This window comes from Acanthaster planci, linkage group LG16 (assembly GCF_054643075.1).
Source record: "Acanthaster planci isolate LZ-2023a linkage group LG16, COTS_SCS, whole genome shotgun sequence".
Taxonomy (NCBI): domain Eukaryota; kingdom Metazoa; phylum Echinodermata; class Asteroidea; order Valvatida; family Acanthasteridae; genus Acanthaster; species Acanthaster planci.
The window spans coordinates 7,224,594-7,252,033 of record NC_141792.1 but is presented as its reverse complement, the minus strand read 5'-3'; the positions used below and the strand labels follow the sequence as shown (position 1 = coordinate 7,252,033).

At 42.7% G+C, this 27,440-nt stretch overlaps 2 protein-coding genes and 1 pseudogene across 5 annotated transcripts in view; 2 read left to right on the top strand and 1 right to left on the bottom strand.

The window, feature by feature from the left end:
• The window catches only part of pgd (phosphogluconate dehydrogenase), a 28,042-nt gene extending 21,654 nt beyond the window's left edge, over positions 1-6,388 (top strand). For all 3 annotated transcript variants that reach the window (XM_087147201.1, XM_022254501.2, XM_022254502.2), the window contains 7 exons: positions 433-567; positions 1,361-1,486; positions 1,700-1,763; positions 2,873-3,003; positions 3,654-3,787; positions 4,365-4,587; positions 4,781-6,388. In XM_087147201.1, coding sequence (XP_087003327.1) covers positions 433-567; positions 1,361-1,486; positions 1,700-1,763; positions 2,873-3,003; positions 3,654-3,787; positions 4,365-4,587; positions 4,781-4,900 — 933 coding nt within the window. In that variant the 3' untranslated portion in view covers positions 4,901-6,388. The remainder of the gene's footprint in view (positions 1-432; positions 568-1,360; positions 1,487-1,699; positions 1,764-2,872; positions 3,004-3,653; positions 3,788-4,364; positions 4,588-4,780) is intronic.
• Positions 5,654-10,388, bottom strand: LOC110989862 (cytochrome P450 2J4-like; annotated as a pseudogene). The gene is made up of 3 exons (XR_015427977.1): positions 10,172-10,388; positions 7,875-8,823; positions 5,654-7,163 (listed from the first exon to the last, which is right to left on the bottom strand). The product of XR_015427977.1 is annotated as a cytochrome P450 2J4-like (transcript).
• A 23-nt stretch (positions 10,389-10,411) lies between these two features.
• The window catches only part of LOC110989846 (uncharacterized), a 21,365-nt gene continuing 4,336 nt past the window's right edge, over positions 10,412-27,440 (top strand). Inside the window, exons 1-11 of the mRNA XM_022254511.2 lie at positions 10,412-10,894; positions 12,881-12,937; positions 13,757-13,861; positions 16,015-16,177; positions 18,303-18,652; positions 20,541-20,597; positions 22,754-23,011; positions 23,450-23,617; positions 23,895-23,956; positions 25,313-25,528; positions 27,089-27,201. Coding sequence (XP_022110203.1) covers positions 10,583-10,894; positions 12,881-12,937; positions 13,757-13,861; positions 16,015-16,177; positions 18,303-18,652; positions 20,541-20,597; positions 22,754-23,011; positions 23,450-23,617; positions 23,895-23,956; positions 25,313-25,528; positions 27,089-27,201 — 1,861 coding nt within the window. The 5' untranslated portion in view covers positions 10,412-10,582. The remainder of the gene's footprint in view (positions 10,895-12,880; positions 12,938-13,756; positions 13,862-16,014; positions 16,178-18,302; positions 18,653-20,540; positions 20,598-22,753; positions 23,012-23,449; positions 23,618-23,894; positions 23,957-25,312; positions 25,529-27,088; positions 27,202-27,440) is intronic.

The following is a 27,440-nucleotide window of genomic DNA, read 5'->3' as shown; positions in this document are numbered from 1 at the left end:
GGAAAAGTCCGGAAAGTAAATGTCATTAACGAGCAAGGCTATCGCAAATATGGTCCCGCTGTCCAACATCATTCTGATATTTAAGATAGCCATCAGCATCAAGTTTGGGAACTGATATGGTTGACTCAAAAAAGATGACCTTCATGTGAGAGTTTTCACTATTGAGTCTGAATTTCTCCCACCTCTAGTGCTTCAAAAGGAATGGGTGTCTTTAAGCTGGAAATACGGTGGCCCTCCATACTTACGTTTGTGTTCTTGGTCACATTTGTAAAAGGGGTCATTCGATGAGATGACTATCACACCGTCAATGGTAATACATGTACAACGATGCTTAAACATCCCCACCCCCTTCCCACTTAGGTGGAGTGCTTAGGTTTTGTAACCTTCCATGTTTGTTCCCATTCTGTGGCTATTCTTAACCTTTGACCCTAGGTCGGCAGTGAGGGAGCAGGCCATTATGTCAAGATGGTGCACAATGGCATCGAGTACGGCGACATGCAGCTCATCTGTGAAGCCTACCACCTGATGAAAGACTTGCTAGGCATGTCCTGTGATGAAATGTCAGAGGTAAAGGGCAAAGCCTTTTTTTTCATTGGCTGTGCTCCTGAGCAATTGGGGGCGTTCTCTTTTTAAAATTTAAGTAGGCCCTTTGCAGTGATGCTGATGATGAGCTACATGTACATCCATCCCCTGGTTTGAGGATATTGAGCCCTCATTCAGTACTACAATTGTATACTCAAAAGAACAGCAGGAGTTTAGATGTGAATTGTTAATTTTCTGATTCAAGTGGGCCAGGTAGCATGCCACCCAAGTGAATGGGCTCTCCGGAAGCAGTTGACTCTGAAATGGTATAGACATTTATGAATAATTAAATACAGTAGAGTTACTTCCTTGCTGACGTTGGCCTTGGTATGGGTTTTTCAGCATTATATGGGTGGAAGCACAAAACCCCTCTTTAGCGGAAGTACCCCCTCGCCAGTTGGAAAGGGCCATGTTGGTAGGAAGTGTTCATTTGGTTGGTAGCAACATGACCTCAACGCATGCATGTCATAGTCATTCACAAACCAGCGAAATGCAGTCCCCACCACAGGAGCCTCTGTTGCTAAGAAAATTGCACCCTCTCTTGGTCCCCCCATACGCGGGGCAGCAGAAGATTTCTGAAAGTTGGGTGAACATAAATTGTGTCTCTGTAATATGAGCTAAAAAGTTTTGGGGAGAGTCACAGACAAAGTGGTCCCCAAGTGCCCCTCTGCTAGATTTCCGCTGCTTTGTGTAGTACCCTGAATCTTTGACAGTGAACACCTGGCATTTTAATGAATTACCAGGGCTGAAATTTTTTCATCCAACCATTTGATGGCAGGTTTTCTCGGAGTGGAACAAGTCAGAACTGGACTCTTTCCTGATCGAGATCTCAGCCGACATCCTCAAGTTCAAGGACACTGACGGGCAACCGCTGGTGGAGAAAATCCGTGATTCAGCTGGTCAGGTAAGATACCGGTAGGAATAGAAAATGAAACAGATGCTGCCTGCAAGAAACCTGCTGGGTGTGGGTCATTATCACTTGCACTGAGGGCTTTTGAAATCTCTGCTAAATTAGGCCTGTATGGACTTCATCTCAATTCCTGTTGTACAGTTTGTGTCCTGTGCTGTGTTTGCTAACTCTCATCGTAGTGTTTTTTTTTGCCCTTGACATTTGTAGAAAGGCACTGGGAAGTGGACGGCCATATCTGCACTGGATCAGGGTATGCCTGTCACGCTCATTGGTAAGCTTTTGCGAAATTGTGTACATTGAAAAACAACTTTAAAGCCACAATTAAAAAAAAACAAATTGTCACATTAAAAGGTCAAGCACCAATCAAATGGCATTGATTCAGATGCTTAAGGTCACTGAGGGCGGTATTCATTGCTAACTATTAAGCCAAATCCAGGCACTTGATTAGATCAGTGTACGCATCTGGAGGTCCCCTCGTGATGGTATAAGCACTAGGCAAGCTTGTGTGTTTACATGTAGTAATGTTTTTTTTTATTTGTATAATTGTAGCTGATACAGTGCTTTATGACTACGGGTCTTCCCAAGTGCAAATTGGTCGCATTAGGATTGTCCAGAAACTAGTCAGAGGTGCTATTACGCTATGGTAGCACAGTCTTTGCATGTTACAAAAACCGGAGTAGACTGGGAATCCGACCCGTTTTCACAATGTGCATGCACACATTGCACAGCTGCAGTAATGGCTTAATAAATATGGTGACTGGATTAGTCCATGCAAATTAACCTCTAGCATCACGCTGTTACTCATGAATATGGACATCTTTTTGAGCATAAAATTTTAAATGCTAAAAATTTTCCCTATTACTGCTACAAAGGAGGTGGAAAAGCATCGTAACATGTATATAAAGCTGTGTTTTATGTATTCCGTTTATAAAAAAGCCTTTAATGGTTTGTCTGCTTGCTACATATGTACTTTGGCCCCTTCCACCCCTTGGGAAAGTATCCTGGTGACGCCCATGCTGAGGGCCTTTGGCTCATAGAACTAATGGCTTTTCCAAATCTAGAAGGAGATGACAACACAGATGTAGTGTTCGTCTGAACTTGAAATGGCTTAATTGAGCTATATACGTCCCAAGGAGATGAGCTGGCTTTTATGATCATCAACAGGAGTTTAAAAAAAATGAAGTCCACTGTTACTGTTTTATGTATGTGTTAAATTCTCCTGCAATACATGTACATTTATTTACACAGTAACTAGTTAAACAGTGCCAAAGGCCATGCGCTTCACGTAACTAGGATTTTGCACCATTTGGCAATTCATCAGCATCTGTAATTCTGCATGAGAATTTTGAGTAAACACCAGTGATCGTCTTGTGCATTCAGGTGAGGCTGTGTTTGCACGGTGTTTGTCCTCCATCAAGGACCTTCGCATCGAAGCCAGCAAGGTCCTACCTGGCCCAGGGTCCAGCAAATATGAGGGTGACAAGAAAGAAATGGTGGAGCACATCCGTAAGGTACGTGGAACTTCTTCAGCCTTCAGTCTCTGGACTAAATCAGAGGTTGGCTCCCTGACTCTAGGGGAAAGTAAGTCTCACTGGGTGTAGCTAGGCTTCTGACAAAGGGAGAGAGATTTGGGCCATTACTTTAACTAGTGGCTGCTTCACTTTTGGACACCATGCCGGTTGACTTGGACAGGGCCTTGTGGTAGATTTAGTCACAAGTCATATCAAAAGTTATCTCAAGAACAGAAAGGACAAGAAACTTTTCTGCCTCATTCAATAAAAAGAGCCTGTGATCTGAAACTAATTGACCTTTGACATACTGGTAAGACTAAGACCATGTTGGAAATCACTTGGCTGCAGCTTTGAATCACATATAACTCTATGGGAACTGGCTGCAGCCACTATCATAGACTTGTGCATAATTTCTAGCTGCGGCCAAGTAATTAAGACACAGTCCAACTCTAAGGATGGCCGACATAAGACTGGATAGCCCAGGTGTTAGGCCTTTTCTATGTTCTACAGGTTTCTGGTTCAGATTTCACCCCAGTCAATTCCTTTGCTCAAAAACTGTCAGTTTGACTCAGGCTAAGCTTGCATTGTGAACACCATCTTACAAAGTCTTGCAATTTTGCTATCATATTGGTTTTATTTCTTTCCGCCAGGCCCTGTATGCCTCAAAGATCGTGTCTTATGCCCAGGGTTTCATGCTGCTGCGTGAGGCAGCCAAGCAGTACAAATGGACCTTGAACTATGGAAGCATTGCCCTCATGTGGCGCGGTGGCTGCATTATCCGCAGGTAGAGAAATGATGTTAGTTTAGAGAAACTGTGCTTGTGATGTGCATCATGAAAAATGCAGGCCAATGGCCACCACGAGTGAGGGGGCTTAATCACATAGAAGTATATTTTTAGCAGGGCAGTGTGAAGAAAAAATCTGTCGATGTCTTCTGATAGTTCAGGGAAATGCACCAAATTTCTTTGAGAAATTTGTAAAAATGTAGGCGTACTCTGGCAATTTCTCTCACAACGTTTACTTTACTCAAAAAATTACAGAGTGGAAGGGGCAGTAATGCGACAATAAATTTGCTTCTTGCGGAACTGTGATGTCATTTCTTATTCAAGCAGCTATGACAAAGTGCTAGTTTTAAATAGAGATTTGAGGATTAAGAAAGGATCAGGATTGTGCAAGGACATCTCTTCAAAATAAGTCCTGCCGAGATGAGTTGCAAGTGTTTGTGGTAGATGGTATAGATTCACATGAACTCCCTGGCTGCTGCTCATGACACATGCAAGAGTGAGCAGTCATTCGTTTCTTAACAGCGTTTACTGGCTCTGAAAGATGAAAGAAACAACTGTTAGAATATTTTCCCCTCAGTCGTTTCCTGGGCAACATCAAGGAGGCTTTCGACAAGAACAAGGAGCTGTCCAACCTGCTCCTGGACGACTTCTTCCGCGGCGAGATCATCAAGTGTCAGGACTCATGGCGCAAGGTGGTGGCCGAGGGAGCACTGAACGGCATTGCTACGCCTGCCTTCAGCTCGGCTCTGGCCTTCTTTGATGGCTTCCGCTCAGAGCGCACGCCAGCTAACCTCATCCAGGTACATTGCACTGCGTACATGTAAATACTTACAGGTGGGATTATTCCAAGATTATGGGCCGAAATACTTATTAAAATGACAAGGTACAGCATCCAAAGTCCTTTACAAAGTTGGAATTTACAAATGCTGAATCACACAGGCAGTATTGTTCAGTGTCCTGTTGAGTGTGACCTTTGTCCCGATTGTCTTACAGGCACAGCGTGATTACTTCGGTGCCCATACTTACGAGCTTCTGTCAGCCCCTGGGAAATTTGTCCACACCAACTGGACAGGCCACGGCGGTAATGTGTCATCCAGCACTTACAATGCATAGGCTGTTTAGTCTGGTAACAAGGTCCAACATAGTTTCCATCAGTACAGAAATTCCATTTCACATCTATTAGTGTTTCGTCAGATTTCTTTGGAGTGGTACCCTAATGTTTTTACAAAGATTACGAGCATGAGTGAAGTTTGACCACTTTGAAAAGCTAGGCATAGGTGCTACACAAGTACTTTTAAATATTCATGTACCAAGTGAGTGTCTGTGAGGTAGGTGAGAACTTCCACATGAGCCTGAGCACCATTACAGGAAAAGTAGCTCCAGTGCTATAACCTGTGTATTGTAGTCATCAAATATGATGGACATAGTGAAGTACATCCTGGTAAGTTTGAGTTTCAGTATTGTCAAATGTGAGTACCATAGCTCATCCTATTCTGTAGTCACCAAGTACTTTTCAAGAAGAGGTCTCAAGTACATATCCCCTTTTTGGCACCTGCACTCAAGTGCTAGAGAACTACAGGTCTTTAGTGTCATTGTTTTAGTCTGTCATGTCTGTGGTTCAGAAATGCGCAGTCATGGATCACTTAAGGAGTCCTCAAGCTTGGGATGAAAAGCAAAGTGTCAACAAAATGGAGGAGGAAAAGCGAAGAGTAAAATTGTTCTTACAGCAGTTGACTGTAAAGCACAGAAGTGATTTGAAGTTGTTGGGAGAAATTTCTCATTTTTTTATTCACATACATGTAGCTCTAGCTGTTACAGAATATTGGTGCTAGAGGTTACTTTGGGAGTACTAAACGTAGGGAGATATTGTTTGAAAAAGAAACGACAGTGGCGAAAGAGCTTATGTTATTTACAGCTCTTTTTAATAAAAAGTGGACACAGCATAACAAGGCTCTAAAGCACAAATGTGTATAAGATTTTCCTAAACTAAATAAACTGTTTATTTCATGCACTGCCTCACTGGAGTCCAGGACCTTCTGGGGAGGAACAAATGTTTTGTTGATGAGATTAAACATTTTGAAACAGGATCTTTTGAAATGATCTGACATATTTCCTTTCTGCGTGATTCCAATTTGCCCTGAAGCGCATCACCGCAATACATTTAGGCACCAGACTGTTTTCTTCGTTTTGGGTTGTATTTCAAGATGCGCAAACATTTTCCTCAAATTAGGATGACTTTTTGAGCTTAAAAAAGTCTATGAAACACAGATACAGCATACTGTAAACAGATTTATATATATATACTTTGAAAATGTAAAACTTTGAAATATAAAGTGCTACGTAGCTTCAAGGTAGATTTGTGTTGATTATGCACTTCTTTCAGTTTTCAGTGATCTTCCTGTTCTGGAATTTTTTTTAGCCTATGTTATTTAAAAATTGCTATTTTTGTACACAAAGGAAAATATTTTAAAGCGCTAAAAGTAGTAGCTAGCTAATGGGATTTAAATTTGGATTTGGTAAATGGGATTTACTTAGCACCTGATTTAAATCCTTACTTTTCTAATTAAAACAGCCATCTTTTCCTGAAAGTGTAACATGTAACCATGTATTTCAGTCGTGTCTTCCTTGTACACGTACATTCCAATCAGAAGCTAAACCTTGGTTTCAAGCAGCAGTTTCAAAAACTGAAATTGTAAATTATTTTGTTACATTATTTGAAATTTCAGCATAAATTCTGCAGCAGTGTGACCTGTTCAGAAGGTATGAAACCATGACAAATGCATTCAGAGAACAGACATGAAACTCTTTAAACTCACTGTGAAATTGAAAAACCTGGAGAAAATAATAGACCTGTGATTCTGTGGAAACATACATTAAAAAAAAATCTCTTGAAAGTGTTCCAGCCCAGACTATCACAAGACAAGACACATGGCCTTCCACAAGACCAGACAAAACTGATCACAAGTAACAGGGTGAACATTAGTAAAGCAGTGCTCATGTTGTAGCTCATTCGAATAGATTGTGACTCGATTTAAAATTGGAGGTTTTGTGGTAGTCTTATGATGGTCTTAAGAGGTCTTGACTACAACACTGTAGGTTAACCTTTTGAAGATCAGTTTTAACCCCGGAATAAGTTGGTCTAGAAGATGTACCTCGGAATCAGTAAAAAGTCGGTTAAAAGCCGAGTCACCCCTCTGAGCACAGACAATCGCACAGACTTCAAATGAAATTGGGGTCAGTGTGAATCCAGCCCTGCTCTTGAAAGAGATTGGGGGAGCACCCTGGGGTCTCTGGAAGGTGAACTGATGCAGGAGACTACTGAAGAAAAGGAACAGCTCCATCTTAGCAAAAGGTTACCCCAGGCACATGCGACGTCCTGTACACAAATTCAACAGAATCAGTATTTGCACAGCACCTTGATATTAGCCCCATAATTACAGTTTTTGGCTGCATCATGTGTTATGGCTGAGAATAATACATGAGCCAATGGAAGACAATGACCAGCGGCTGTGACCATATCCTTCAGACATGCATGATACACCCAGCCGCAGACTACTGATTCTGACAGGCTTACATTTCATGGTAGTACAGTATACATGGACTCCCCAGTTGTGTTAAATTGTTTGACAGCAACATTTGCAGGAACCGGGGGGGGGGGGGAGCTTAGATGTTCTTTTTGAAGATCAAGCCCAGATCAACCCTATACTTAAAATAAAAAACACTCCACTGTGTTGTTAGTCAGTGCAGTGCCTTTCAGGTTACTGCGCAGGAAATAATGCACACAACACACCACTACAACATGGTGTTAGATTAATGTGGTGTCAGGGATTTTATGATAATGTCATATCCCTCCCGACTTGAACCTAAATTGTCAAAGAGATTCTTTGCTGAACTTGGCATGAAAGTAACTAATCTATATCTATTCTATGTTCAGCAAAACATCCTTTCCTGATTGGTTCTGAAAGGCCATTACACAGAGGTCTCTTGCAAGGGGGCCCCAAATGTGATTTTACACAAGCTTGGATGGATGCTTGGAGGACTTCATGTACTTAAACTCTCAGATTCAGAATCAGGGAATTTTGCTTACCTACACTAAATTGCGTGAACTCATCCTTCTTGGTCACTTGACCATCCTTGTCCAAAAACCCTTCTGGTTTGAACAAGTGTGGTTCTAGCCACACCTTTGGGTCATGCCCCAAAGCCCAAAAGTTTGGCAGCAAGATGGTTCCTTTAGGGATTGTGTAGCCCATGACTGTGGCGTCTCCTCCAGCCTGGTGAGGTACACCAAGAGGAACAACATTGCTGATACGTTGAACCTCAAGAATAGTAGCCTCAGTGAAATGGAGGTGTGGTTTATCGGACATCTGTGGGAGGCGATCTCTACCAACAATGGCATCGATTTCCCGTTAAACTTGAGCTTGTGTCTCTCGGTGAGCTATCATGTAGAGCAGACTCCATTGCAGTGTGGTAGCAGTGGTTTCCGTACCTGCATTAAAGAGGTCCCCTGAGGTTTTCATCACGTCACCCAGGTTAGCCTTCCCGTTTTTAAGCTCCTTCTTCAGACACAGGTAGAGGAAATCTGTTGGGTCTCTCTGGGGATCGAAGTCTGCCTGATGCCAAAGGAGGGCTCCCCTGACAAAGTTGGTGAATTTTATAAAGTTTTGGAGTCAGCTCCCATAGGGAGGGTATGATCCCAGCCACCAGATCGGTGAATGGCATGAAGAAGAAGATGCTGCCTGAACCAAGTAGCTCAAAGGTGCGATTTATTAGTTTGAGACGCTCCTTGAATTTGGGATCATCATAGTCGTACCTTGTGCCGTACACAACCAAGCAAATGATGTTTGAGATGGCACTGTGGAAAAGATGTGCAGTTTTTACCGGTTTCTCTCTGAATTTTTTCAGTTCTCGGATTAGCGCCAAGACTTCTTGCGAGATGGAGCCCTCAAAGCCTGCTTTCCCAATGCTGAAGTTTCGCATGAACCTCAGTACCAAATTTCTTTGGGTTCTCCATATCTGCCCAGATGCAGTAGTTACACCTGCTGTAACAAGGGGACACAATGCCACTCAAGATACCAGGTTTGTGAGAGGCATACAGTTTGAATTACTAAAAAATAAAATTTAAGATATGGGAACTTGGTTCTAGGCTTTTTTTGTTCCTGAAGTGAAATCTTTAGATGGCAAATGTAAGGTATTACACTGTGCTGTGAACTAATTACACTGAACATGTATAGAAAGAAGTCCTCAGTGTTAACCTATGCAAGTTGGGGCATAGACACACTCCCGTCACTTTTGAAAGTTAATTTTACCCATGCATACCATGTTTAATTAATTCTTAAGTCGGACCCATAGTATCCCAATGCACTACCTTCGGAGTACTCTCGCACCAAATGTGGCCTATACGAACGAAGTTAATTCGGATTAATGAACACACACACTCTAAAAACTCCCGGGTCAGATTGACCCAGAATTGTGATTTTTGAAATACGGTAAACAAGGAGCACAGGAGTCACAACCTTGCGCAATCGTCGCTAGACCATTGCGCCGATGAGGGCGCCATTATGCCATGCCGACAGACCTAGACCGTCACGCAAAATAAGTGTAGTCTGACTCCTCCCCGACGCTTACTTGATCCCCCATACTTGCATTATGTGCCGATAAATCCATCCACCTGACGAACTTGTAACCTCAGAGCTTTTATAGACGTTTGATATTTTTTACAGCAGGTTTTGTCCTCACGCCGACGTGTAGGTTAACACTGTATTCTCAGTAAGGACTGAGAATACTGAACAGGGAATTTGTAGGGGGAACGTTCCCCGCCCCCTCCCCTCGTGGCTTCGCTGCTGTGCAGGGCATAAAATTCCATGGGGGGGGGGGACTCCGATGCTGGAACCTTCCGATCAGTGGTGTAAATTTGTTCTCACGCTGGAAATTGGTGGATGGGGATGCGGAAAGGTAGGGGGGATAACTTGCCCAGCCATGAAAAATTGAGAAGTAAAGGGGATCCCATATGACTTTATACAGAGGTCAATATACGTGGTATTGGACTGTATGAGTGTAATATTAATTATACAGAATATCTTACACCAGAATTGGCATACACATGTATTGGTTTTTAAAAAATGTTTCCCCTTTTTGATTGATAGGCCTATATTGAATGAATTTAGTCCTTGGGAAGTCCGAAATACTCTTCACGATCAACTTTAATCTTTGCTCACTACAATAATGGGCGTGGGGGATGATTCCCCCCCCCCCAAAAAAAAGTTGGGGAATACCTCCTCCCCAACCCCACGATAATTTACGCCTCTGCTTCTGAATGTACATGTACAGTGTACATGTAGACCTACGTCACCGCGTGGGAGCGGGTGGCTATAGGTAACACAGTACCGCAAAAGATTATTTTCTGCATCAATGCCATTTATTCCTGTGTTATTCCAAAATATCCCTTCCACTAGTGGGAGGCGATAGAGCTGGTAGCCCGATGCTATGGGGCTAGGCGTGGTCCACCGTGGCCCCACTCGAGGCAGACGCCTAACATGACGCGTCCAACCCGGCTACGTACGAGCGTACGTACGTAGAAACGTAATGTAACTGGCCGGGCGAGTCGAACTAGATAGAAAAGTGCGCCCTCTAGTGCTAATTACGGACGTGTAAATATTACCTTTATCAGCGACACGCGTGCAAGCGGATGGTATTTTCACTGTTTTGTCACTTATGTTAAATTTTTAGTTTTAGTTCATATTTGTACTTCCAGAGCTGTATACTTTGAGAGGCTAACTTTGAGTGGAAATCCGAACCATGAATGTTTCAATGTGTCCTGGAGGACACAAGCTGGTTCCGTGGCGTTCTACAGGCGAGCGGAATACCGCCCGTTGTCCCATCTGCCTGGCTCACCCGATCAAAGAAGTGTTTTTCCAGCCCACCCTGCGTGCACGGGAGGAATTCTTAAGGTCGCTTCTTTTCAGCGTCAGCCGGAGCAATTTCCCTGAGTCATTGGACGTGGAGACAGTGTCTTCAAACTTAGCGAAAGACAAAGACTGGAGAAACAAACAATTGGAGGTCATGAGGGGCATTCAGAAGGCGCTCATGATGGCCAAGTTGCAAAACAAGGTCCAATTGGGATTTTTTTCCAGTGTTATTTTCAGAAACCCAGAGTAGGCCTAGCCTAGGCCTACATTTATGTGTTCAGGAAAGGTTTAACTGTGCCAACATTCTGTCGTCTCTCAGTCATGTGGAACCGGTACTAGGCTATATAATGATTAAATAGTGTACCAATGAACTGTGCCAATATTTTGTCGTTTCTCAGTCATGTGAACCGGTACTAGGCTATATAATGATTAAACACACACGGAACTGTGGGGTCCAACATCCACCCCACTCCCACATGGGAGCGGGGCAGACGTCAGACCCCACAGTTCTGGGGGTACCCTGCTGCTTGGAAGTAACCTATGATGACCTAGGCCTACCGGTAATTACACACCCCTAAATTTCTAAAACTCTGAGGGAGAAAAACAACAAATAAGCCTGTAGAGTACCGAAGTGTGACGTCACTGTGAACCAGAAGTGCAGAGCAAACGAATGGAGTATGTGCATGTGTTGGCTCACGCGCTGGTTCTCGCCGTAATGCCTTTTACACACAGAATTGTGGGCTTGACGTATTCACTTCGGTACTCTATAGATGCTGCTGGCAAGTGGAGGGAATCTGTTAAATGCTCATGTTCAAACAGACACCAGAAAGATGTACCTATTATGTGCATATGCATACAACCATGGTACAACGCTTGGCAAATGGGAATGCCCCTTTGAAATTATGCATGGCAGTCAAATGTGTTAATATTTCAAATTCATGATTGGAGAATGTTTTTATTTTCATAGTTTGTGACTTTGAAGGAAGTTTGTTCAAGGGAAATGATTCTCAAAAGGAGAGAATTCCAAATGCAGACATCACTTGGAACTCTGTGCACCTTAACTTCTGAGTGTTTTCTAAAATTTTCAAATTTTGACTTTTTAGGACTTTTTATCGGTTTTTTATGGCTGGTAACCATTGCAAGGTAATATTAGTGATGTCCATCTAGGGAATTCTTATCTTTACCATCCAAAATTGTAATACATGTACATGTATGTCTGTTCCATCTGTTAATTATGAAAATATGGAAATAGAAATTTGCAATGAAAATTTAAGCAGGAAAACCAACTTGATAAACTTTCCATGTACACGTAAGTCCCCAAACACCCTCAGTGCTAGTGTTCAGTCACATTGCTGGTGATAAAACAATTCAAGCAACTTTCATGACTTTGGTACCAATTCTTGGTCAAACATCCACTACGTCCACTGCCTAAATAAAAAAAAGAATAATATCTCCTTCTGTGTGCCTGACTTGAATCTGACCACTTGTGTCGATAGCCAATTAACCATTTGTACCCTCTGTGCCGTATTGCCCTAACCCTCCAGGCTCTTGCCCCAGGGAGCACACTGAACCCAACAAACTTCTACGTGTATATGTATGTTCTTGTACATTCAGGTCACTGTCATGACTGTACCAAACCTGATAAACTCCAACAAAGTGACTGAGTTTGAGTGATATGGTGTGGATGGGTCTACGCAGTATAGGATGATTTGCACTGAACAGTACCAAACCTGACAAAATCAAGCATAGTCCAACGATTGGTACAGCAAGCCAGACACTGCACACAGTGACACGTGTGTGTTTCAACTCACACAGAATCCAACACATCACCCGTGGCCTTTGATTCCAAGTCCAACAAAATTCAACAAGAAGATAATCGGGTACGGTACCAAACCTGCCAAAATCTAGCAAAACCTGCCGTTGGAGTTTGATGGATACTGCAGCAGTTACATGTAGGGTTAGAAACGGTAACACTGCTGTAAAATGGGTAATCAATTTCCCAAATACTTACACGTACGTGTACCTGTACATGTATGGTGTATCGTAAAGCAGCTTCATCATTGATAATAGCCGGTCACCGATACCTGTGCTAAGATAGCATTTTAGACCAAATTTGGCCATCCCTGGCTAAATTCACTCTTCCTTTTTTTAACATGCCACTTTTTCATTGCATGTGGTTGCTTTACAGGTTACTTTTTTCAAGAAACTTACTCCAGACCATATTCCTGTACCCCTGAGTGAACAGGTAATTATCAATCTCACTATTGTTAGCAAAATGGAAAGTGTCAAATGCTGCTTTCTGGTGTGCAGTCTACTTTTTTCTGTTTGGGTTCAAATCAATGCTGTCCTGGGTACAATGTACGTGTATGTACTGTATTTTAAGAAGTTATCTGGTATCCTCTTTTTTTATAAGTCACCACTGAATTGCCTAGAATGGTTGAATAATCCTGCGAAAATTGACCAGGAGGTTGTTGTAGAAAGTTGCAAGATTGAGGAAGATAGTCCAAAGCCGCTGTCAGTGCACAGAGGACATGAAGCCCTTTGCAGCAAGTGCTGTGGTTTAGACCATCACAGCGGTCTTCAAACCCACCATAAGTATTCCAGCGTTGAGCCAAGCCATCTAATCTTTCACCAAGCTACGTGTACATGTATAACCTAATCAACTGAACTGTGACAAAAGCATTTCTTTGTAATCGTCACAAAGTTAGGTCTGACTTAACTTGTGCAGGCACTTGTGACTGGACTTGTGAAAGGATTTGACGATAAACTGGTTGACTACCTCTACCTCTCTTTCCCTGTATGTCCGTGCAAACAAGTGCCAGAATAGGACAGTGCTGTAGAGGACTTTCTCTAGTATTTCATAATACAGGCGTGTAACTTTTCCTTGGATCGGCTGATTTTCTTCTTTTCACTTCACACTCATGCCATTGAAAACTGACTGTACAAAGTCGTGTAAATGTTGGAATTTCCTCCTTTTTTGTCAAGGTCCAAGTTACATGTAAATGCAAGATAATATTGTCTCCTTCATTAATTATTCTTATCGTGTAATTCATCTTGTCTTCAGCGCACTGTGGAATGGCGTCCCTTTGTGAATCTCCTAATAGAATGTGGAATATTAGATGTTGTCATTCTGCTCCTAAAGCTTCGTGTTTCCAATCCCGCAGATGAGGTAAACGAGAATGCATTACAGTGTGGTTCCAAAGAAAGTCAACCCAAGTTTAAGGTGATTGTTCACACGCATCCTGCAATTCAGAGACTTTGTATTTATGTAGTGTTGATGAGTAGGGTGTTTAGCAATAATCCTGAAAAAATGGCGGGTCTAGCTTCATTGGATCTAAGGATATCACCCATTACAGATGACATGTGCAAAACTGACTTGTCCATAGGACTACATGTATCTTGCCTTTAGTTGCCAAGATTTGGTTTACAATACATGTGAATGCTCTGTCTGGCGTGTGTTGCATTGCATGTTGCATTAGGCAGTGCTTTGTCTTGCATGTGTTGCAGTGCATGTATCATTAGGCAGTGCTCTGTCTTGAATGTGTTGCATTGCATGTTGCATTAGGCAGTGCTCTCTCTTGAATGTGTTGCATTGCATGTTGCATTAGGCAGTGCTTTGTCTTGCATGTGTTGCAGTGCATGTATCATTAGGCACGTTCTTCTGATTGCTCTAAGGCAATTTTCAGTTTGCTGTCTCAGTTCATTTATTGACCTTGGAGGGCCTTCACTGTACACTCTGGATTTGCCGTCACCCCAAAGCCAAAAATCTAATGGAGTAAGGACTGGTGACCTCGGGGGGCCATTCTGTTGGATGACGAAGTCCAACTACCCTGTTGGGAAACAGTTCCGGCTACAAACTACCGGTACTACTCTTCTGTGAGCTGGAGCTCCATCTTGTGTAAACCAGGCCTGTCAAATAGTTCCATTATGCTGTTGCTCAAAAATATGCTGCACCTGGGGCTCTAGTGTCTGATAATGTTCAGGGAGGTAGCTCCATTTAACCCTCAAGGAGTGGGGTCATTTTGACTCATCTTGGGGGTGTGGGGGAGGGGTAGATTCCACCCCCCCACAAAGAACTTGGCTGTGCCATGCCCCATTTTTCAAAACTTGGCGTGCATACATGTATATACAGACTCTCCTTATCATTACAAATGCAAAGTTTGAGCTCAATCAGGGATATAGTTTTGTTTATTTAAAGTTCAAGGCTACATGCATGCCAGTACATGTGCATTGAGCACCGCAGTGTAAAAAGTATACATTTTTGGCTGACCCCTCTCAGAAAAATGCCTGTTGCGCAAAAAGGGTATGTTCGATTTTTGCACAAATGGTGTCAAAATGACGGCAAAGAGTCAGTCTAAAAACTCTTCAAGGCGCAACTTCTGATAACTTCAACCTCTGCTAACGAAAATGTCTGTCAAAAATGGATCACTTCACATGTCTTTGTTGCGTTCAATCATGCCTGTAAGCAATGAAGCTCCTGTGGACAAGTCAGTTTTGTACATGCCATCTGTAATGGGTGATATCGTGAGATCCAATGAAGCTAGACCCGCCATTTCTTGATGATCATTGCCTAACACCCTTCTCATTCACAATAGGTAAATACAAGTTCTCTGGATTGCAGGATGTGGGTGAACAACCACCTAAAACTTAGGTTGACTTTTTTAAACTGCCCTGTGGCAGACACTCTTTTTGATGTTCTCTTTCCCCCTGTGTTTCTGTACTTGTTCCACAGTGTGAAGACATCATCTCCTTGAACAAAGGATCTTTCCTTTTGAAGTGACACACCCATTAAATATTTGATGATTAAAAGAAAGACTATACACAAACCTGCTCAGTTTTGAAAGGGTTTGGACGAGAATGAGTCTTTTGTTACTGTGATTGACCAAGAATGTCTATACAGGGTGTCCACATAAAAAGTATGTACTGAGATTGTAATTGTTGTAATGGCAAAACTACTTTATTTGTGGCTAAGAGGAATATATGTGTATCTCTAGAGAGGGCAGAAATGTCCTCTTTGTGATGATATACAGCTTCTTGTGTTATTGACAGAGATGAGTGAACAAACCAATGTTAACCACTTCCTGCCGGGGTAGTTAACAATGTTGATGATGCTGGGGCGGGATATTCTTAAAACGTTGAGTACACTCCCGGTTCTTTTCAGAACCACACATACTCATAAGAGAGATATATTCCTTCACATGGTGCTACCGCAAGCCTTTCCACCTGTTGCTGTCCTTCACCATGAATAGCCTGAAATTCCAATCCCAGTAGACTTTTTAATGTGGACACCCTGTAATTCTGCCTCCTCCTTTCTGTCTTAAGGTGGACAAGCTGGGCGATCCCTGGCATGCAGTGTACTACTTCAGTCTGGATATCATTGCCAACATCATGCTGTCTTCCTACTGGGAAAACCCAAAGGCCAAAAAGTTTATCCATAAGATCGCCCAGAGTGAATTTGTGGGTGCTGCCATGGCCTTTGTTGATGGTGAGTGTAGTCACTAAATTTTTTCATCATTTGAGTTTCTAGCAAGTGTTGAAACGTGGAACTTTAGCAGAATGCTTACACACATTCAACATGCCGTAAATTCCCATTTACCAGAAAATGTGAATATCTGACCTAAACAAACTTGGGCTTTTGCTGGGCCGTACCAGGACTTCAAGAATCCCTAATCAGCTATTCCATTGACTTCTAGGGATTTTATTAGCATTCAGGTGCCAAACCCAAGCAATGAGCAATTTTTCTGCAATATTACTTGACAGAACAGCACGTGGGGTATATGCCTACGGTTTTCTCAACACACGCGGACTTTTTTAAAGTTGCTAAATTAATGAGATATTTAGTTTTGTCAACTTACAAAACCACATTTTCTGGTTTTAACCACTGATATTGGTTCACAAATGCCCGAATTAGTGCATTTCCTAAATCTTGTATGGAGTCGTCTGTTACCCCTCAGATCCAGGGGTAGTTATCGGCATATAGTGGTACAGTCATTTGCAAAAGTTTAAGACGACCTGGAATTTTATGGGTATATCTGTCAGTGGACCTACATGTATATTCCTTGGTCTCATCAGATGATTACATGACATGTTTACTACAGAGGCTTATAAAGTACCAGTAGTGCTGTGAAAGTTTTTGCCAAGACAGGTCTTGTGTGGCATTTTTGTCTTTACTATAGCGGGGGTAAAAAAGCCAGTCTAAGTCAGGTTCAAAGTACCCAGATCGTTTCCCTCCATCAAGAGGGCTACTCTGAATGTCAAATTAGCGAGAGGGTTAATTGGTTGCAGCAAGACAGCTGTGCACGATGCCATTTCAGAATTTCTAAGATACGGCTCATTTTCTGACCAGAAAAGGTACAGCCATCCCAGAAAAACTGCCCCTCGTGAATACTGTGTGATCCGGCAAATTGTTCTGAAGGATCTGTCAAGTTCTTCTTGAAAGATCAAAGCAGCTTTGCAGTCCACTGGGACAAGTGTTAGTTTCAGCACCATTTCTCACCGTTGGAAAATTAGTAAATGAAATAAGTGTAACTTTCAGAGATTTGTTTGCTGAAGTTTAGTTTTCCTTCCAGTTACTACGTTTTGTATGGGTGGCCTTAAACTTTTGCAAATGACTGTAATAACAAAGGGCATTCATGCCAGCTGCAGTGTCAATAGATGCTGTTAATTAAATGAGCAGATAGTCCTGATGCAAAGATAAACAAGGAAATCCTGTTTTCAGAGGGGTCAGATTTATAAAAGAGATATTGGCCTCGTGGGGCTTTGTCATGCGGAACTTACATACATTGAATATGGAATACCAGACAACTACATGTACACGTACACACTCATAAAGTCTGCAGATGCCTACTTGGTTGCTCGCTTGCTTGCTCGGTTACTCACTACCCTGTTTAACGTCCATCTTGACTGGTTAACTCACAGGTTGGACTCCATGATGATCATGTCTACTTACTAGTTTTCTCCACTCTACTTTGCTCAGAACCCGAGCGGCACTGAACCAAAAGCAATAACATGTCCTATAGCATTTCTGCTCATAAACTGTCTTTTTGACAAGCTAAGAGCTGGTCCTTTTTTCAGCAGCACCATGAAACTGGCTTTAAATTGCCAAGTATAATTTTAGTCTGTGCTTTTTGAAGTACCTTGTACATGCATATGAAACTACGTAAGTGACACAGAATTCATTAAATGTACACTGACAGTCTACAGGAGCACTTCACAGTCACACTTTTTATGTCCTGTTCTACTGGCCAAGATAATGACACCGCAGTAATTTTGCCTGACCAACATCAGGAGACACTGTCATTTCTGATGTGGGAAGTGCTCAAATTCCACTATCATTTGCTCACCGGCAGTGAACCAGGGAAATATTTCTTAGGGGACACAGGGTTGCACATGTTTTATCCAAGGTGGCACTGTGAGCAGATGAACACGTGTCAACATTCAATGGGGGTATAGCCAGAGGTTACATGTAACATGTACACCATCCTCCCCACAAGATCTCAGTGTGAGTTTACGGCAGAATTGATCATTTTTCAAGTATCAGATTCCAGACTAAGTGCAGCAGTGTATATTTTGGGGAGATGAGTTGTTTTTGTTTCCCAACTCTACCACAGATACCAAACACTTCCTGGCCATGGTCCTGTCCATCTACAACCTCTGCCACATTTACGAGGACCACCCCCAGGCAGGGATGTTGCTGGCCCGGTCCCCGCTGCTCTCCAAGCTGGGCGTCTTCATCCACAAGGACAACAGTGTGCGCATCATGAACCGCTGGATGAACCAAGGCATCTTCAACTTTCAGGTGGAGGTGATGATGGAGAACCAGGCAGGCCTGCTGCCCATGCGCAGCACGTCGGTGTTTGACATCGGCGAACCCATGGAGTATACGGATGAAGACATTAAGGACATTGGCATACAGTTTGCCAGCACTTTACAGCAGAGCAGCCTGCAGTGTATAGGCTATGTAAGCGATGCATATGAAACACCTCATACATATTGATAAGGAGATTTGCTTACAGCACTACACATGCATTGGAAAGTTATTTTTAAAAAAAGCTTTGAAAACCTTATACATATTAGAAAGGCAGAATTGTCTGCAGTGTGGAGACTGTATAGGGATGAACATGAAACGCAGCATATACATGTAGATACATGTTTATTCATAAGGACACTGGCACCAAGTTCACTTTTGCCAACACCTGATACCCAGCACGATATGAGGGAAAGGGGACGCCCCCATGGGATGCACAAGCTGTATACCCTATGGCTATTGTGCCTACTGCACTCCCCTCGGATATCTGAATGGAATCCCAAAGATTCCATCAACACGAATGAAGACACAATAGAGGGGGATCCCCCTTTTGCCACATATCTTGCATCATATGGAACACCTTACAGCAGAGCAGTCTACAGTGTACGGTACACACACAGCCTGGGCAAGAAACTATGCAAACCAGTGTTGTGGTTGAGACCATCACAAGACCTTTCACTAGACCAGACACAGAACCATGCACAAGACCATGCACAAGACCATGCACAAGACCATGCACAAGACCATGCACAAGACCATTCACAAGACCATTTAATTCATAAGACCATGCACAAGACTATGCATAAGACCATGCACAAGACCATGCACAAGACCATGTACAAGATCATGCACAAGACCATGCAAAAGACCATGCACAAGACCATGCACAAAACAACGCACAAGACCATGCACAAGACCATGCAAAATACCATGCACAAGACCATGCACAAGACCATGCACAAGACCATGCACAAGACCATGCACAAGACCATGCACAAGACCATGCACAAGACCATGCACAAGACCATGCACATCACCATGCACAAGACCGTGCACAAGACCATGCACATCACCATGCACAAGACCATGCACAAGACCATGCACAAGACCATGCACAAGACCATGGACAAGACCATGCACAAGACCATGCACAAGACCGTGCACAAGACCATGCACATCACCATGCACAAGACCGTGCACAAGACCATGCACATCACCATGCACAAGACCTTACACAAGAGCGTGAACAATGACAAAGGATCGCTTTTGTAGGGGTTCATTTGAAAAGCTTGTGACTTGAATTCAGACTGGAGGGCTTGTGTTGGGCTTGTGCGGTCTTGTGATCAATGGTCTCAACTACAACACTGATGCAAACACCTCATGCATATTCAGTAGTAAATTCCCACATGTTCATGAGAAAACATCTCACACATGCTCATATTACAAAATATTGGCATTGAGTTTTTCAGCACATTATAGTGGTGTGGTCTTACAGTACCACGTTAGACTTGCGCATACGATCTAGTCTGTGTATAGCAATGTAAGACAGACAGAATCTGGGTCCACTTTATCCTGATATGTTTCTGAGAAATGCCAATAGCACAATTATAGCAGTGTCTCTATCCAGGATTACCTGGAGATTGTCGGTTATTACCCATGAAGGTAAAGATTGTCCTGGTTTTGTTTGGAATTTGTAAACACTTGTTACAAAAACTTGGTTGGCTGTTCAGAAGCAGTGTGTGTGGCTTGAGATGCCTTTCCATATGCACGTTTTTAGGGTGCATTGCGTGCACGATGCATTCATGCGTTTTACTTTCGTGGGTACAAAAATCAACTTCATTAACGTGTCACACGTGTGCACTGCGTTCGGCCATCAAATTCGTTCCCGGGGCAATTTTGACGGATACACAGTGCTTGGCGCAAGTGCTGACATGCTTATGGAAAGGCGCTTTTTATGTCATGGGTCATTTTTTCTTTTTTGTATTTTCTATCCAAATTGATTTGTAATGTCATTTCTGTTTTGCTTTCTTATTAACAACAGTTGGCCAAACACAAGCAAGTGAGAGCAGTCGTGGTAAAGGATCAGTTTGTTGGAAAGGTGAGCTGATGTCGCTATTTCCAGACTAAATTTAGGAGTACAGTACAGGTGAGAATTTTAGCCGACATGCAAACATGCTTAGCGTGTATGGAGTCAAACAGACATGAAAGGAGTATACCGCAAACATGAAACACGCTGAACCCTGCACAACAGAGAATGCCGGCACCGCAATCCATTCTGCCGAGTATAAACTTGCACACGCTACACGCAAACCCCAGAACAGTCAGACCTCTGTTGACCGGAGCAGTCATTTTCCTAGTTTCCCACAATGAAAAGTATTCAATTTGACTGCAGCTCAAGTTATCTTCAAATTCCAGGGAAATGTGGTTAGTAGTTTACCTTGTATGTAGCAGGCATCACTAAATCATTTTCGAAGATAAAGCCTTTTGTTAGGCCATACAGGATCGATGAAAGTGCCATGCAGGCAATACTTTTGGAAAATGTCTGAATTGCTCCCAAAACATGTGAATCGGGCACAGAAAATATTTGAGCGTGAAATCAAGTTTTTAACCGATAAAACTATAACTAGCAGTTTTTATGACAAAGCATTTCCTAAATTAGAGAAAACTAATCTGTAAGAAATCTACAAAATATAAGCGGGATTTGACCTCGCTGGTCCGTTAGCCAAATTTTAGTCAAGACAGCCCCCACGGCAGCAATCCCAGCATACACAGAAAGTTGTTGCCACACTCGATGTGAGGTGGGGATTTTTCCCATCAGTTTGCGATCTTGGAGCTGGAAAATCTACCAAAAGAAATCGCTCTGATTGTGACAAAATTACGCCAAACTAAACGGCAAAGATTGTACGATGAGCATGCACCAGCTGCACACAAGGATCAAAGTAGCACTCGTTTGAGCTTCATAAATATGCATGTCGTGTGACGTAAAAGGGCTGTAGCTTTGCATTTGTTGGCGCTGTATCAAATGAATATGCAATACACTCGTTTCGATTTGTGATTGGTGATTGGGATGAAACTGCTGGGGTGATTGTAGTTTCGTGATTACTTGGTCATGGCATAATCGCGACAGGTCTGTTGGTGTGTGGCAGCAAATGAAAAAGTCAAGTAAAATTTATGCAAGTTGAGTGGGTTTTTTTTTTTATTTATTGGAATTTTGACACAGGAACTAAATTTCCATAAATTAAGAAATATAACGCTGTACTTCATTGTAAAATCAGTTTGTTGCAATAGTTCTGGCTGAGGAATGGATTTCTTTCGTGGTTACTGTTTATTTGTGAAAAAGTTTCTCGCAACCGGGAATTGCTTAAAACCGATCTAGTATTTACATCAAGACAAGAAAAGCGGCGTCATTGCTCCAGTCCATCCTGTGAGTTTAAAATTCAAAGCTTAAAAGCCTTATATTTGGGAAAAAGTTTTGTAGTATCTAAATACACACGGTGGACAACTGGCCAGTTTCAGTGAAATTTGACATTTTCCAGATGTAATCCGACTGAATCACGTTCGCAATCCAAAACTAAAAGAAAACTGCTACATCATACATATTTTGATACTTTAAAGACAGTCATCTTGCCAGCCAGGCCCTGCATATACGTGATTTCATTTATTCAGTGCACTGCTACACATGTACATTTGTAGAGTACATGTATGCATGCATGTACATGTACAGTGTACGTGCATACACGAAGCTGGACCGACAGCCCTTCATGTGCAGCGTACACGTTGTCGGTCACCTTTGCGGTCTGCGATCATAAAACCCTGCCGAGATAATGAGGTCTGGGGTCAGGCTTATCATGCATTGGACCAGCAATGCACAGTAACAACCGCAAAGCGTGCATTGAACAGTGTGACAGGCTCACTGATCGTGTAACTTAGCGTGCCGGCTAAAATTCTGACCTGTACGGTACAGCATTTTGCTATGAATTCTTCCTGTAAGGAAGTCACTAATGATGACTGCGTTTCAGACAAGATAGCTGGAATTATTGGAGTGACATGGATTTCTGCCATTAACTTTTTCCTGAAAGACAAATTCTCTTCATTGAAACAAAGATTGAAGTTACATCATTAGTACTTCAGTACTGTGTTGTCAATCTCTCCATTTGTTAACATTAAGGTGCTCAAAGTGAAGCAAGGCCAAAGTGAGGTCAGTTCAGTGGTCAGGTTGTTTGTGTTTGGTTTTTTTTCCTTTTTCTTCCCCAGGCAATTGGTCGTTGGGTACGCATGCCGGTCCTTTCTCCCGAGAATCGTTACATGCTGGAAGCCTGCGTCAAGGTGCTGGCTGAGATGGCATACGAGGAATCCTTTGCCTGGAAGCTTCTTGACGAGCACGGGTTCATGCCACTGCTGGAGAATGGGGTTTACTACCCAGAAGCAGATGTGGTGTGGCACTACTTTGAAGTAGCCACCCGCATTGCCATGCACCGTGGGCTGCTTATAAAAAGAATTGTAGAGAATCCGGTAAAACCTTCAACATTAGTATGGCCATGTCGCCCTTTTTTTCCCCTGGAATTTGCCTATTTCCTATCTATTAATTCTCACTGGATGTCATTGGTGCAAAATAATGTGATACTACCTTCCTTGATTTTTGTCTGCACTCGCTTCAAGCAGAAAATGCAGAACATTACTCTAACAAACGTTACAGGGCCATTGCCAATGTGGGTCTACTCCTGCAAGGGTTTATGGCAATGGGAGGATGATCCACCTTGGTAAACATTCAGTTGACAATTCGCCGTGTGTGCGAGTAAGGCCATTTGCACTTCAGAACCTGAGGGTGTACATGCCATCTCTCTAGAATAGGTCTCATAGCCCCCTTCCCGTTTGGTAGCTCCCCAAAGATCTCGAGGTAGCCTGACTCCTAACCAGTTTCTTTTGTCCAATCTGCACTTTGATTTGTAGAAAATCATGCGAGCGGCGGCCATTCATATGTACAGTCTAGATATCAACATTAATATCTATGCGACGGCTCTTTTGGCTTTAGCGGTGGATAACCCCGGCGTGGAGTACATCATAAAATATTTTGGACCAAAACACTTCTACCATTATCCTAGTTACTTTTTCAGTAAGGTAGGTAACTTCTTACCACCCACAGATCTAGAACCTTTTATTTTGAAATGGATGCGGGGAAGTCAAAGAGTTTAAATGAAATATCCATCTATTGAATTTTATTGGGCAGTCATGTAATGTGATGTTCCATCAATGGATCTTCTGTCAAATATGGATTTGAACAATTAATCTTGGATCTCCTTACTCACTAGTAATTTTAGTAATGACAATGGTTTGTATTTTAATAGCATTTGTGCATTTAAATGTATGTTCATTTGCTATCCATTTTCTTTTGCAGACGCCTAAAATTGGCATTAAAATAGATGAGCTTCAAGCGGGTTGTAGACGCTATGGCAGAAAGTGAGTTTGTTTTGTGTTTGGCATCTGTTTGAGAGGATGTCGTATGAGGATGTCGTATTACGATTCGTGCCAATGGGACTGCAGCACTGGCAAGTGTGGCTCAGAATGCACAAGTTTCTGAAAGAATCGCTGATTCATTTTTCAGTGATTGATAAAAAGGGGTTGAGATTGGCACCTGCCGGGATATTGTACTAGAGTAGATTTAAGTTTGCCCAGTTAGGGATCCATCAATTTCATATTAAACATAATGAACATTTTAATTCCACTCTGCCCTTCATCATATGCGTGTGTGGTCCTGCTGTGCAAGGATAGTGACTTGTATTTGAGCCCTTGTTTTATGGACTCACACTTACAGCGAAGAAAGTGTACTCCTGGTGAAGAACTTGAACAAAAATGTTACTGTGTCATAGTCCTCCGACTAATGACCAAGTGTGAAATAAAAACCAATTCATACTATGGAAATGTATTCAGCCGCTGCACAGCATTGAGCAAGTTCGAGTGACAACTGTAGTTAACCATAGATTGACTGATGTTGCCTGAATGATGGAAGGTTGGTACCAAGCCTTGGGCATGGTCGCACCTCTGGTTATCAGCAGTCAATTGCATTATCAGTACGGAGGGAACCACTCGCATGAAAATAACTGTGGGAGTCGTCATGGGTCATTTGAGTGACGACGAGAGCATATGACGTACGTGTAGTTTGACTAGGGTCGTTTGAGTGTGACTTCACTGTGCATGCATTGGTCAGACTACTGCATATATGTAGTTTGCACCTGTCTGTAAATGCCATGGGATTGTGCATCTCAAGTTCAAAGTACGTGTACAATTAATGTCTGTGAACTTCCTTGCCTGTCTTCAGCAGGCCACTTTGGAATTACTGCGTAGAGTGTTGATTGTTTCCTGGGGTTCTTGCGCTGTTGAAATGTGCTTGAAATAGGTTGGTCTCCCATTATTTCACCACATTCTAATACAGCGTAGTTTGAGCTTGCAAACCAGACGAGAACCTGCAATTTGTTCCTCAAAACATCTTGTGTTAACCCAGACCTCATATTTCTTCAAATTCACAAGATTTTTTTAAGCCTTATGCAGGATTGAAGAGGCATAAATTCATCACTGCTTTGGGGCTCAATGCCCCTTGAGAGTTCTGTGCCATCAGTTTTCTGCACAGTGGATTTGGAATGATTTAGAATGGCTTAATAATCAGTAGGGAGATGGGCTTTAATAGTTAAATTCATGGACATACCTTACACTAACACCAGTCGTTGGCTTTTTGACCATTGAGGGATTATCCTTGCACCCGTGGATGGGGATTCCTGTCTATAATTTTCTCCATCCTTCATCCTTTGCTGCTCGCAGAGAGTTTGATAAAGCCCAGAAGGAGTTCCGGAAGATGCGGAACCAGACGCTGGATAGCGGCAAGGCCACCCAGCTGAAAGAAGGCGGCAACGAAATGTACAAAAGTGGCGAGATACAGGAGGCTATTAAGCTGTATACGCGGGCCCTCAACGTCTGCCCTCCCAGCATTCCGGTTAAGACTGCCCCCAATTTCTTACTAGGCGCCATGCCGCAATGGTGAGAAGGATGCAGGCATTGATGTCTGGACTTGTTTCCCTCCTCAGACCTTTGTGTCTGTCGTCAGCTTCAGTTTGGTGAATGTAGTATAGCACACTTTATGTTTTAGACTTTTTCCTGTTGTGTTTAAGTGTTCTGTGTCGATTAGCTGAAAACTCATCCTGCTAGACCACTCCGATACCAACTTCAAAACACTTGCAGTGAATATTATTGTGTCTTGAAATGCTGTCTGTTGATTAAAAACAATTTTATGATAAACAATCATTTCAAAATTGCAAGTTATTCAGTGGTACTTGGGTGCTAACCACTTGCTGCCGGGGTTGCTGGTACCGGACACGTATTCTTTATACACGTGGCCGGGGTCTCTGAAACCAGACAATGGGAACTCGGCCTTGTAACAAAAGACCGTACTTGTAACAAAAGACCAGGCTGCTGGGCATTACCAACATTTTTTCACTTTCAATAGTGGAGATAATCCAGCCTTGTTTTCAAACAGTATATCACGGTTTAACGCGACTAGATTACCACCGGGGACAAAAGCACTCCACCACCGCGGCGATGAGCCACACAGTACCGTTGCACACTAATTTGGCCCCTATTGAAAAGAGGTCAACAGCGCACTGTGCCAGGTTCGTGAACAAAAGAAAATTACGTAACACCACACAATCTGGGCTCTTTTTTACAAGGCAGCAGGCCTGGCTGAAATACTCCAGCGTCAATAGATGTTGTCTGTCAGATTACAGTAGAACCAGACAGTCCTTCATGTGGGTGTAAGTGTCCAGTAAATGAACGTATGAATTTTTAAAGAATTTTGAAAATAGAAAAATATGATAATTATCCCGTCCCAACATCATCAACATTAATAACTGCTACTGGCAGGAAGTGGTTTACCACTTGCTGCCAGGGAACCCCGTTTCGAGCACCATGGGTTTATACGCAGAGCCGGGGTGCCCGAAATGGGACAAAAGAGCTGGTCCGTGTTACAAAAGACGGTACTTGGAACAAAAGACCTCCTGCTAGGAATTGCCATCATTTTTCGGCTTGCATTTTTCGAAGGTAATCCATCACTGTTTTTAAACATTATACCACTGTTTTGGGCATAGCGCGCCCGCGGATTAGCACCACGAACAAAAGTACTCCAGGGCCCCATTGATGAGCGACATAGCACCGCTGCATGCTAATCCAGCCGCGTTTGAAAAGACGCCAGTTGCATTCACTGGGCACAAAAGAAATTACGCAACACCTCACATTTCTGGGCTCTCTTTACAGGGCAGCAAGCCTAGCTGAAATACTCGGGAGTCAATGAAGGTTGCCTGTGGTCTTAGAGTAGCCACCAAACAGTCATTTGTGCGGGTGTAAATGTCCATTAAATGAAATGATGAATTTTTGAAGAATTTTAAAAACTGAAAATCTTGAAAATCTCCCGTATGTGTGCACTGCTTTTTAAAAGTACCCGGCAGCAAGTGGTTAAAAATGTGCTTATCAACAACTTCTCTTTATCAGATTGACTATTAACCATCGCCAACATCTTTTCTGGTTTTTTTTTTTTTTTGATGTCAGGTCTTCTCTTCCAGCTACCTTATTCAGTAATCGTGCACAGTGTTATCTGAATGTTGGGGAATATGAATTAGCAGTGGAGGACTGTGATGAAGCTATTGCACGCTGTTTTGGAGGTCAGTACCTTGGTGGTTGTGGATTGATCTTTACCCATCCTGGAAACAGTTTGACCTGCTTTGTATAATGGGCCAAATATTTTGTAACTGCACATCTTTGACCCAATTTGGACTCATCCGGTACCCAGTTTAACCTGCTTTAGGGAATAGTTTTTAACACGTGTACCGCCGACTGTGAGTATATTAGTAGTTACAGGTGTACGAGTGGAGTGGATTCCTCCACTTCAGGTATACTCGTA